General features: G+C 48.6%; 6 protein-coding genes across 6 annotated transcripts; 5 read left to right on the forward strand and 1 right to left on the reverse strand.

Annotated features, from left to right (window-relative positions):
* Window positions 1-124: 124 nt before the first annotated feature.
* CTAM01_16499 (uncharacterized protein) lies at window positions 125-1,014 on the forward strand (the record flags this gene model as incomplete). The annotated part of the gene is made up of 4 exons (XM_060532492.1): window positions 125-227; window positions 285-500; window positions 553-849; window positions 908-1,014. 4 exons carry the CDS (start codon window positions 125-127, stop codon window positions 1,012-1,014), a joined length of 723 nt encoding a protein of 240 aa, XP_060372933.1.
* Window positions 1,015-1,242: 228 nt separating this feature from the next.
* On the forward strand, window positions 1,243-1,592 carry CTAM01_16500 (uncharacterized protein; the record flags this gene model as incomplete). Its single annotated transcript, XM_060532493.1, has 2 exons — window positions 1,243-1,394; window positions 1,478-1,592. The coding sequence occupies 2 exons, from the start codon at window positions 1,243-1,245 to the stop codon at window positions 1,590-1,592; spliced, it is 267 nt and encodes an 88-aa protein (XP_060372934.1).
* Window positions 1,593-2,769: 1,177 nt separating this feature from the next.
* CTAM01_16501 (fatty acid hydroxylase) lies at window positions 2,770-3,855 on the forward strand (the record flags this gene model as incomplete). The annotated part of the gene is made up of 1 exon (XM_060532494.1): window positions 2,770-3,855. The coding sequence occupies one exon, from the start codon at window positions 2,770-2,772 to the stop codon at window positions 3,853-3,855; it is 1,086 nt and encodes a 361-aa protein (XP_060372935.1).
* Window positions 3,856-5,000: 1,145 nt separating this feature from the next.
* CTAM01_16502 (uncharacterized protein) lies at window positions 5,001-5,436 on the forward strand (the record flags this gene model as incomplete). The annotated part of the gene is made up of 3 exons (XM_060532495.1): window positions 5,001-5,089; window positions 5,145-5,339; window positions 5,394-5,436. The coding sequence occupies 3 exons, from the start codon at window positions 5,001-5,003 to the stop codon at window positions 5,434-5,436; spliced, it is 327 nt and encodes a 108-aa protein (XP_060372936.1).
* Window positions 5,437-7,502: 2,066 nt separating this feature from the next.
* On the forward strand, window positions 7,503-8,759 carry CTAM01_16503 (major facilitator superfamily transporter; the record flags this gene model as incomplete). Its single annotated transcript, XM_060532496.1, has 1 exon — window positions 7,503-8,759. The coding sequence occupies one exon, from the start codon at window positions 7,503-7,505 to the stop codon at window positions 8,757-8,759; it is 1,257 nt and encodes a 418-aa protein (XP_060372937.1).
* A 93-nt stretch (window positions 8,760-8,852) lies between these two features.
* On the reverse strand, window positions 8,853-10,053 carry CTAM01_16504 (short chain dehydrogenase; the record flags this gene model as incomplete). The annotated part of the gene is made up of 4 exons (XM_060532497.1): window positions 8,853-9,489; window positions 9,607-9,775; window positions 9,873-9,925; window positions 10,013-10,053. The coding sequence occupies 4 exons, from the start codon at window positions 10,051-10,053 to the stop codon at window positions 8,853-8,855; spliced, it is 900 nt and encodes a 299-aa protein (XP_060372938.1).
* Between the last annotated feature and the right edge of the window lie 1,182 nt (window positions 10,054-11,235).

Raw genomic sequence — 11,235 nt, forward strand, 5'->3', positions numbered from 1 at the left:
TGGTCGGCCACCCGGCCGGTTGAACGCAGCTTTTCAAGCTCGAAGTGTTACTTTTTTTGCTCCTCCTCTACGCGTCACTCCTTTTTGCCTTCTCTATCCCTCGCTGTCTCTCCTTTTGCCAATCATGCTTGTCAAATCCACATTCGTTCTCTCTCTCGCTTTCGCAGCGGACGCATTCGCTGTCAGACGTGGGTCCAATGACTGGTTTGCGCCTACTCCCGCCGATCGTAATACTCACAATCAGATGAATATACGAATCTGAAGCTCCTGTTGACACTTCTCAGGTCGTAGCCCCTGTCCAATGGTGAACACTCTTGCCAACCACGGATACCTCCCCCGTAGCGGCTTGAATGTCTCTCTTGCAGACCTCATTGCCGGCTTTACGGCAGCCGTTAATCTGGATCCTGCTGCTACTACTTTGGTGGGACAAAAGGCTCTGCTCACGTCCACGACTGGCAACAACGCGACATTTAACCTGGACGATCTCAATACCCATGGCAGTGAGTCAACTCGACCCTTAACATTGTGTGCATACCCTAAAGTCAGTGGCAGTCATTGAACACGACGGTAGTCTAAGTCGTAATGACATTTACTTTGGCGACAACCACTCGTTCAATAAAGACATTTGGGAATCGGTAGCGGTCGCCTTTACAAACACTACTATCAGCATCCCAACAGCCGCCAAGGCGAGGGTAACGCGTCTGCAAGCCGCTGCTGCTGCTAACCCTGTCTTCAACCTGACGGCCGATGGCACCCAATTCAGCTTCATTGAAACAGCTCTTTATCTCTCTGTCTTTGGAAATCTGGAGGATGGAAATGCCAATACCGAATGGGTGAAGGTTTTGTTCAGTATGTCCAATCTTGCCTTCTTGTTGCCATGGTTCGTATGCTTACACATAACCCTTAGCTCAAGAACGCCTGCCGTTCCGGGAGGGATTCTCAAGGGCAAGCTCGCCAATCACTGCAGCAGGAATCCTGGGCTTAGTTGCTAAAGTGGCCGCTGCAAGTGTCTAATTCAATATCTTCAATTGTTGCAGCTGGTGGGTAATGCAAGAGCCTGCTAAAACAATGTGTGAGTTTCCTTATCCGCATATGTAAATCTATCCAGAAATTTGATTTCACATAACTACCTCGGTGTATGAACTTTGCCACCCTAGGCTGGAGACGGAATCAAGAAAAGGCTCTCGTCACTCAGTGTATTCCATGCGTTCAAATGTAATCGTTGACGGATCTATTTAAATTATGATGTGTATTCATTTTTATGTTCTGCCTTTGCTGGCTGCTCGGGCGGTTCTCGATATCGATTACACGGTATTAATACACAGTATTAGTGAATACTCTCACTGTCTCGATAGACTAATTATGATGTGTATATTTGATATCCTGGAGCCGTAGTAAGTGAGTAAGGTAGCCAACACAACGTATATGAATATGTCGACTGGAAAACCCGAGGCTTGGGGGTGTAACCATACCCCAGTGGGGCAACTTTTCCCTACAAACAATGGGCTTGCCTCTTATATTGCAAGGAAGAGGTCCATGTCGTGTTAACATTGAGGGATTCATGCACAGAGCTCAAGAAGCAGATCATTTAGGTTCCGTTCCAGATGCAGCAGAACTGCGTCTATGGCTCCGATTGAAATGTTTAGCCACCTGAACATTGACTTGTTACATTTCGCGGCAAATTCCGGCGACAAGACATCAAGCTCTGTGTGGCTTCAATCTTTTTCTTAAAGTGAGAGAGCGAGAAAGTGAGTAATAGAAGAGGGGTACCACAAACATGACTAGAACCTGACTCATTCGGTTTAATTCCAGCCATCGGTACGTCACGCTGTCACGATTTGTTGAGTAAACATATTGACATCAGCAAGGGTAATGCCTTAACGCCTACAATCTACCCCGGCCGTGTCCGCCACAGAGGTTTATGATCTAACAGGTTCCTTGAGATGCGTTAGCACTTAGTGTGTCAAGAGAATCGACCCGCCAGTGTTCATGCGCATGTGATCAGAACACCAGAGTTCTTGGTGTTCCCAATATTTTGCACATGGCCTAGGCGATCCTTATTTGGGGTTTGAAACTACAAGCTATCTTATGTTCATGTCCTCTGAACAGTTCGGTCCCTTGTCTCCGCCAATGCAAACCAACATGTGACGGAGCATCATCCATTCGGCGGGAAGGGCTAATGTCATCCGTGATAGGTTTTCTGATGGTTAGATGAAAGGTCCCTGAAAGCTTCTTCCTACTTGCTCTAGTCTAGCCTACGGGCCAAGGTACATCTTTCATCGCGTCTCATGTGCTCTGACTACGACAGCGCCCATAGCGCTCAGCTCGCACATGAACGAGTCAAAGAGACTTCCGCATCGAATGATGCCGATCTTCGATAGCCTCGGCTTTTGATCGACTCGGCTTGGATGTGATGCGTCGCATAGCTTCGCATAGCTTCGCATAGCCACACTGAGCCTCGGAACCATATGAAACACACATCTCTGTACCTACCTGCAATCAAGATATCGACTCTGGCCCAAGCGCAATGGCGCTTCAATCAGGTGTCAAAAGGAGAAGTCTTGTCAATACTACATAAGGGTCTGACGTGTTGTCCGAGCTTATTTCAATGTGGGGGTGGGACACGTGAATGTGGTAGTGCCGAGGATCATCATCAGATGAAACTATATATACCGTGATTGTAGATCACCTACCTGGTTGATAATGATAGTGTGGTACAACACTCATTGCTATCAACCTTTAGGCGTCTCTGACGAAAAACCTGTCAGTATGTCTTCTACTCTCACGACAACTACGGCGAGCCAAGGCCAAACTGTTAGGATCGAAAGCAAAGATCCTATGAGGTCAACCTGGCGTCGCAGCGACAAGCGCACGTGGAAGATCGGTCACTGGATTATCGAACGTCTAGGACTCTATCACGATGAGCTTGACCGACCTGCGCCCGTCCACTCCAAAACCGAATCAGTGCCTTATGTCCCACACTGGCAGTTCCATCGGTGGATACTGCTACACGCAACAATACCTCTCCTACTTCATCAAGGTTTTGTATCCTTGACTGGATATAACGTTCACCCTGTAGCGGCTTTCGTATTCTACAGCGTGGCGATAAAGGCTGTCGCCATCCACCAAATCAATACCATGCGCGGTCTAGGCCAACGCTACGGATTCCTTGATGGCGACAAGCATGAACGCGACGGAGTCCCCGACAAAAGTGTCAAAACAGTACTCGAGTCACTCATATCTACTGCCACATTTCGATCAATGATGGCTGTGATTCTTTCGTACCGTTCGAACGAGGCTCCGGCCACAATAAATTGGATGCTTCTTCCTCTCGAGATTGGTCTCTACGGTGTTGTCTTGGATTTTTGGTTTTATTGGTATCACCGACTTATGCACGAGGTCGACTCGTTGTGGAAGTACCACAAGACACACCACCTTACGAAACACCCGAACCCTCTTCTCACGCTTTTCGCGGACAGTGAACAAGAGTTCTGGGACATCGCCGGTATCCCTTTCTTGACGTGGGCGACGCTCAAGCTCGTAGGGCTGCCAATGGGCTTTTACGAATGGTGGTTCTGTCAGGAATATGTTATTTTCACTGAATTGACGGGACATAGCGGGCTGCGTCTTTATGCCACAACTCCGACACCTTTCGCATGGCCGCTTCAGTTTTTCAACTGCGAGTTGGTGCTTGAGGATCATGATCTCCATCATCGGAAAGGCTGGAAGACTAGCGGCAACTACGGCAAGCACACTCGATTGTGGGATCGTATCTTCGGAACCTGCATGGACAGAATCGAATGTGCTGCCGATTCTGCTGACTACACGAATACAGCTGTCATTCCACTCTTGTAAGAACAGAGGTAGCTACCCCAAAAGCTAGATAGATCCTTTGATCTTACCGTGATGGAACAACTCAAGCCCATCACGGGTGGTGGACGAGAATAACAGTGTCGTTAGAGAGAAACACCGAGAGGGGTAGGAACCTAGGAGGTAGTGCAATATAAGACTAGAGTATCTTTCCCAGAAGAGCAGCGCATCTAAGTAGAGAGGCTATTGTACATCACACTGCATTTCTTGCCATGCATAATCGTACTAAGCTAACCAGCAGTGAGTTTTCGCACATGATGAGCAGCAACTGTGTCGTGGTGACAGATACACCTCTTCTTGATTGAATCTGAGCGTATTAACCAGACGAATGTGTCAACGCGCAATTCTGACATGGTTTCTACTCTCCGACGGCTTACCCTATCAAAGTATCAGGGGACCTACGGATCAAATGGGTGTGAGGCTGTGATACTTTTCTCCAAATGAAGACAACTTGCCATATCCCTGTTGGTTGCTTCCTGACTCGGTGCCCGAACCCCTACCAAGCAGACATGGACCTCTGCAGCAAGACTTCTTCCAAGAACAGCCCCATGCAGTTATCTCGCCCTACGAACAAACTACTTATCATTTGTGTTTCAAGATAACCAGATCCTTCAACTACATTAGTCGGCTCGCAGTTTACGTTCACCATAAGTCACTTAGTGTACTCATTCGGCCTTCTGCGAAGTTAGAATTGGGGTAATTACGTGCGCGCGATCGGCAGAGGGCCGTGCTTTCAACCCAAAATGAAGGCATTATAATATACCTTCGTATAATCCCTAGCAGTCATAATAGGGAGGAGTTTGTTTCCACGCTATGCGACAAAATTACACCTGTTTAGAGTTCGGACTTTGAGTGAATTGCCGCTGAGCTGCTCCTTCGTTCGGGATCACCGGGCACTGGTAACTTTCGGCGGTGGTCAGGGCATGATAACGAGGCATTCAGAAATTATAGACCCCACTACGGCCCGTAAACGTGAAAGTTAAGACTGGTACTCAGAGTGCGACATTATAGTATAAGAACCTCGAGACAATGCGCCCGCGGTTGTGAGATTGTTTTGCTTGCCATCCGCAAATCGTCACTCGTTCATTTTCATTCCGCTTTACATCTCTCACTCTGAAATAATATTCAAAATGCGTGCCTTCACCGTCGCTGCTGCCCTTCTCGTCGCTGGAGCCCAGGCTGCTCCTGCTCTTGAGAGCCGCCAGGTTGTTTACGGATGGTAAGGGGTCCTATCTCCGGATTTCAAGGCGACCGAGCTGATTAGACATGCGAAGTTACTTCTCCGGTGAGGGTATCAACAACCAGTACTTGAGCGTCGGCCACGACATTGATGTTACCGATGCCAACGGTAACACCCGCAACCTTGATTGCGGCACAACTTCCCAGCAGCTTGTTCCCAACGTCTTCGCCAAATGCACAGTGGACAAGAAGCAGCCCGCGGGTATTACCGCCAACGAGTCCGACAAGAAGTAAGCACAGTAGCAACCAAAGAGAAACTACGCAACTAACACAAACGTTCCTAGCGCTATCAACTGCCCCGTTTCTAAGAGCAAGGCGGACTGCTAGACACCTCACTATCAAATATCAACCAAAGGGTTGGTAGGAATATAATCATAATTAAAGTACTTTTGAACGTCGAACTGAAGTCTACAGTCATCAGTATTGTTTTCGGGCCATTTGGTTTCATGCGCGACACTCGTCAGTCTCCACGTATGTGTAGTGCCAGTCCGAAAAGAAATACCATCAACTCCAAGCTTGCCAGGTTTCCAATGCTCTCGCCAATCCAGTCGCTGCAGAATGACCTAATATGAATTCAAAGACCTGCAAAGGTTCCAGTGAAGCTCGTGCGATTTGTCTTGATTCTGCTAGGGCTCGAGGTTACTCTTGAAGGTCCATGAAAGCGCGTTCCCTTGCTTCCGCATGTGAGAGGACTAAAGTTAATCTGATCATAGCTACCGTTGGTCTGTGGGGTTAGCATGAGTTCGAGCATCCTGATCTAATATTCCGAATGGTTACTTGCTTAGAGTTATACCCCTATCACTTGGGGTGTAAATATGTACGTTCATGAATTTCCGACATTCAGTATAGCAAGAACGTAGTCTTAAACAATTCACATGGTGACTGCAAAGGTCGTCGCTTAGTGTCATAAATCATGCAAAATCGAATGTCACCATGGTTGACTTTGGTCCAATTGAGCTTATGCTAGAGGCCTTATGTGGAGATCTGCGTACTCTACAGATGTTTCTGCAACCCGTACTTGACTTTTGCATCGATTAATGGAGTGACTCCTTCACGTAAGAATATCCCGCCTCGTGATTTCTATCGTGGTGTAAGTCCCTTTTCAAACGGAAACATTGTTTTTGTAGTCTAGAACTTTTGAAGCAATTAGCGTATAGCAACGCACTGTTTCAATTGACGCATTGAAGCATCGGTCCAAGCCCTCGGTTCAATCCCACATTCCAAAATATGATTGACTTCTTCCGGGTAAATTTGGTAACTAGATAAATTACGTTACAGGCAATACTTCGCAATCAGCAAAGAAATAACGGTCTAGATCTTCTTACCATTCCTGTTCGGATCGGAATCATTCAATAGCACTTATTGAATAGAAAGTCGAAAATTTGCTACTGGCCTTGGGTACCTTAATTTGGACCAAAGCAACATTTCAATCCCTCCGGCGAAAGAAGTACAATGCTTTCTGTTTTATCTCAAGGGTTGAAATGGGTCGCGAAGGTGACCTCTTGAGTCTACCCAAAACTGTGCTAACTACCGCTTCCGCGATTAGTACTCCTCCGAGCTGTAAGTGAGAGCCTGAGAGGTTGTCTATCGCGTGATCCTACTGATCCTCGATGCGAAATCTAATCCCTGGTCATTCTGCCTTCACAGATTGCGAATGAACTCAAGTAAAAGAAAAACGCCCAGCCTCATATCATTGGTGAAGAACGCCGAATAAAGGCCTCCATGCCGGCGAAACAGTGCCAGTGCGTTTTTCCTGAGGGCACCACTACGTATGGAGGCTCAGTGTTTCAAGTGGAGCACAGTGCAATTGGCCTCATTCTCGCCATGTGTAACCTTGACTCGTAGTCAAGGCGGAAGAGCGGCAATGTTGAACAGGGGGCCGACGGAAGAGAATAAAATTTTCCTCTGCCTGTGGTGTATTCTCCAAAATTTAGCAAATATTAATCACGAAAATGTTTTGCCTCTCACGTCATACCTAGCGGCCTCAAACACGTGACATTACTCAAGTTTTGCAATAGTTTGGCTTAAACCGAACTTCTCCGACCTCTCCACTTGTAACTCCGAGCTTACAGCCCGAGCAAACTTCACATCGACTGATACACTGTTCGACTTATAAGTCTATCTAGCGTCCACGTTGAAAATGAAGATATTCGAATAGTCCCTTTACGCACGGCATTATTCATTTGGCTACCATCATGTCTTCTGGGCCAAATCATTGGTTATCGCGGCTTGGCGAAGAGAGCGGTTTCGTGTCGATTTCGCAGTCATGTCGCGATACCAAAGTACTCTGCTTACAGCGTTTTGTTCGCCTCTTTGCATACGGCGCATCATTTCTTATCTTAGTACACTTCCTCTCAAGTCTAGGCTACTCGGATGAACGAATCGGCCTTTTCATGACTTTAACTCTTCTCGGAGATGTCGTCATCAGCTTCTTGCTCACCGCCGTTACCGACCAGGTTGGAAGACGAAAAGTCCTGGCCACTGGAGCCGCATTGATGGTTATGAGCGGGCTGATCTTTGCTATGGTTGGAAACTATTGGGTTCTTGTCATTGCCAGTATATTCGGGGTCATCAGTCCCAGCGGCAACGAAATTGGACCCTTCCGCGCCGTTGAAGAGTCAATTCTAGCGCAGCTTACGCAGAAGGAAAGGCGCAGTGATATCTTCGCATGGTACACGCTCTTTGGCTCAGCAGGGGCCGCTCTAGGCACACTCACCTGCGGTTGGGTCGTGCAGGCCCTTGAGGACAATGAGTCTTGGACCCAGAACGAAGCATACAGAGTCGTCTTTCTTATATATGCAGCGATCGGCTTGCTCAAGCTATTGCTTATATTTGCCCTCACCTCTGGTGTTGAGGCACCGCCGGCAGAAATCAACGATTCTACTAGTCCAAGAAACAACGAGACTCAACCTCTACTTGGCGATGTCTCGGACACCGAGCAAAGCCAATATAGGCGGTCACAAGGATCAAAGTCCCATCGGCGAACGGTCACGCAACGCGCAAGGGCTCTACTCCCTTACATCTCTCCCATGTCTCGGTCGATTCTGTTCCGGCTCCTCATTCTGTTCTGTCTCGACTCTTTCGCTTCCGGCATGGCATCACCATCTTGGTTAACTTACTACTTCACTACCGTTCACTCTCTTCAGCCTAGCTCCCTTGGAACTCTGTTCTTGGTCACCAATCTTCTCGCCACAATCTCGAACCTCGTCGCACTTCCTCTTGCCCGCCGACTAGGACCACTCAAGACTATGGTTTTTACACACCTGCCGTCGGCTGTCTTTTTGGCAATGATTCCTCTTCCATTGCCTGGTTCTGGTGGAACATGGACGGCGATGGCATTCCTGTCCTTGAGAGCATGTACCCAAAGCATGGATCAAGCGCCCAGGCAGGCATTCCTTGCAGCAGCAGTTCTCCCTAATGAAAGAACGGCTGTATTGGGCGTGGTCAATATTGTCAAGACGTGGGCTCAAGCGGGTGGTCTTGGTTCTGCAGGCTATCTTGCCGGAAAGAATCTTTGGATCGTAGTATTTACGGGAGCAGGAATCATGAAGGCATGTTATGATCTGTTGATGCTAGGATTATTCTTGGGTCTTAGAGATCGCGAAGATGACAGCTCGAAATCCCGTTCGAGGGATGAGGAAGAGCCTTGAGCTCAAGATGACTGAATTGCAATAGACTTGACTTGGGAAGAATATGGAGCTTTCTAGGCTAACAGATTGGACTAATGAAATACACGTATTTGCCTACTCCACTTTCTTCGCATTTTCCCTACGTACGATTGCCTCAAGTTTGGGCAGATCAAATTTCCGGTAGGCCAATTCATCCAAGAGCCATTCGCCGAAAAGAAGTCTAGCCAGCCAGACTGACCCAGCCATGCCACCAGCCCAGAACCAGTTGGTAGCTCCTCCGACCCAACCACCAAGCCACCCCTCTCCTTTCAGGGCTTCTGCTACTAGTTGTTGGGCAAAATCCCCCGTGGACACTGTTGCGTTGTTTTGGGAAAACGTAAGGCGCTTTGCGTATATCTCTTTGACACGAGTATATAGCGAGTTAGGCGGGAGCTCACGAGTGAGCTTAGCAATCTGACTCTTGACAGTACCAGTCATAGAAATCATGACACGCACACCAAACGGACGAAGCTCCTGGCGAAGTGTACGGCTGTACGAGTTGAGGGCACCTTTGGTCGCAGTGTAGACTGAGCCGAAGACATAGGGAGAGATGGCGGAAAGGCTACTGATCATGATGATGAGACCGCGGGCCGGGATCAGCAGCGGCACAAAAGCCTGGACCATGGCCATGACGCCAAAGACGTTTGTCTCGAAAGTCTGTCGAACTTCGTCCATATTGATGTCGGTTGCAGGAACAGTGTGTGTCAAACCACTGGGAGATGGTCAGTAAGCAGCGCAGCCGCTAGGAGTTGCAAACAAAACCGAGTCTCAATGAGCAATAGAAGCAACCGTCTGGCTCAAAATCACCACGGCATGAGGTAGGCCTTACGCGTTGTTGACCAGGAAATCAAGGCGGCCTCCAGTCAGTTCGGAGACCCTGGCTTTGCAGACTGCGATACTGTCGCTGTCAGTAACATCGAGTGGTAAAGTCGTCAATCCCAAGTCGCTCAAGTCCGAGAGAACTTCGGGCCTGCGGGCTGTTGCGATGACATGGAGTCCTGGGAGAAGAATGCTGTGAGCAAGCCAAATCTCCAGTTATGGTTCGTTCCATTTACTCGAACACCAATTATTCGTCCTTGGATAGTTGACACCAACCTTTGGAGTGAAACTCTTTTGCCAAGGCGTGGCCAATTCCCCCTGGGGTACAGCTGCAGTAAACATGTCAGCACTAACGCCTCCAGCGATCAGCTCGGCGAGTCAGAGTTAAAACTAAGTTGGTAAGGGGTGTAGCGCACCCTGTGATCAGGACTGTCTTTTTGTCTGCTGGGATGCCCATTCTGTCGATACTGCACTGGAAGTAGATGTCGAACGGTGGAGAACGAGGAAGCTGTGGTGAAAGCGTTAAACGTGTCAGCTCTCAGACCATCTTACGAGATGAATCCCGAGGTAAATTGAGCTTAAATTGGTCAAGAGAGACATGTGGGCCGCTCATGTCCGCAGCCCGCGGATTTCCGCCCAGTACCACATTATTCGGCCGAGTCCTTAGTAATCTACTGGATAAGTCCATGCAATAGGAATCAAGAACCCCGGGCGAAGGGTTTCGACGCTTCGACCAGTCGCATGGCAGAACGACTCCAGTATGGTCTTTTGAGACACTCACCATAAGGACTCTTGAGCACCCGTAGGCCGTAGCATGGGCTGAAGACTCGAGAAGACACCAAAAGCTTAGCAATATGCTGTTATGTGCTGAGCGGTGACTAGGTCAGAAGCCTACAGTTGACAACTTGTAAGGTAGCGAAGATGACGTGCTGCTAGCTCCAAGGCCTTGTGTGACTTTCTAGCGGCAAAAGTCGTGTTTTTAACGGGCCATTTGTGCCGGTGCGACAAGGTCGGAAAGTCGGGGAGTTTCCAGGTTTCCGTGCCATCATATGTTTTGCCAGCCGACGGGATCAGAAGTTCGCCGCGGAATGTCGGCCACGATCTTTGCTCTCGTGAGAACGTTTTGCGATTGCCCCTCTTGGCTGGCAGCCTGGCTGCGGTCTATCCGCGTATCGAATCCACCGATAGATCAGCTACGACTGCACACAATCAAAAGTACCAACTACGAGTCTGGAAAACATGGTCGCGTCATGCGTCAGCTGTGTGCATGGCCCCCGCACGTCACATTGCGGAGAAGCTGGGGAAAGGGAGCATGGTGACGGGGTTCTTGGAACTACCGACAAATCATTGCGGGGTCGCGAGTCTCTTGGGTTGCATGCTAATTGTTTGGACATCGGTTCATCCCATGAGGTTCAGAACTCAACCGTTATGCTTATTTGTTCCAAAGCAAGCAATTCTGCGATGGCAGTTGGTTCAGTCTTGACTCACTAATCTTTGCTTACACTTGTGAGCCTCCAAATTGCTAATAAGACGTCAGCACTCGCGTGCCATTGTTATTTGAAGGTTTGGGCAGTTAGATGGGACAAGTACCCTGGTGAGTTCCTTGCCGTGGGCCGGATTATCCGGCTTTTGGTGTAAG

The sequence above is a fragment of the Colletotrichum tamarilloi genome, assembly GCF_030869305.1.
Source record: "Colletotrichum tamarilloi strain Tom-12 chromosome Unknown Scaffold_228.1, whole genome shotgun sequence".
Taxonomy (NCBI): domain Eukaryota; kingdom Fungi; phylum Ascomycota; class Sordariomycetes; order Glomerellales; family Glomerellaceae; genus Colletotrichum; species Colletotrichum tamarilloi.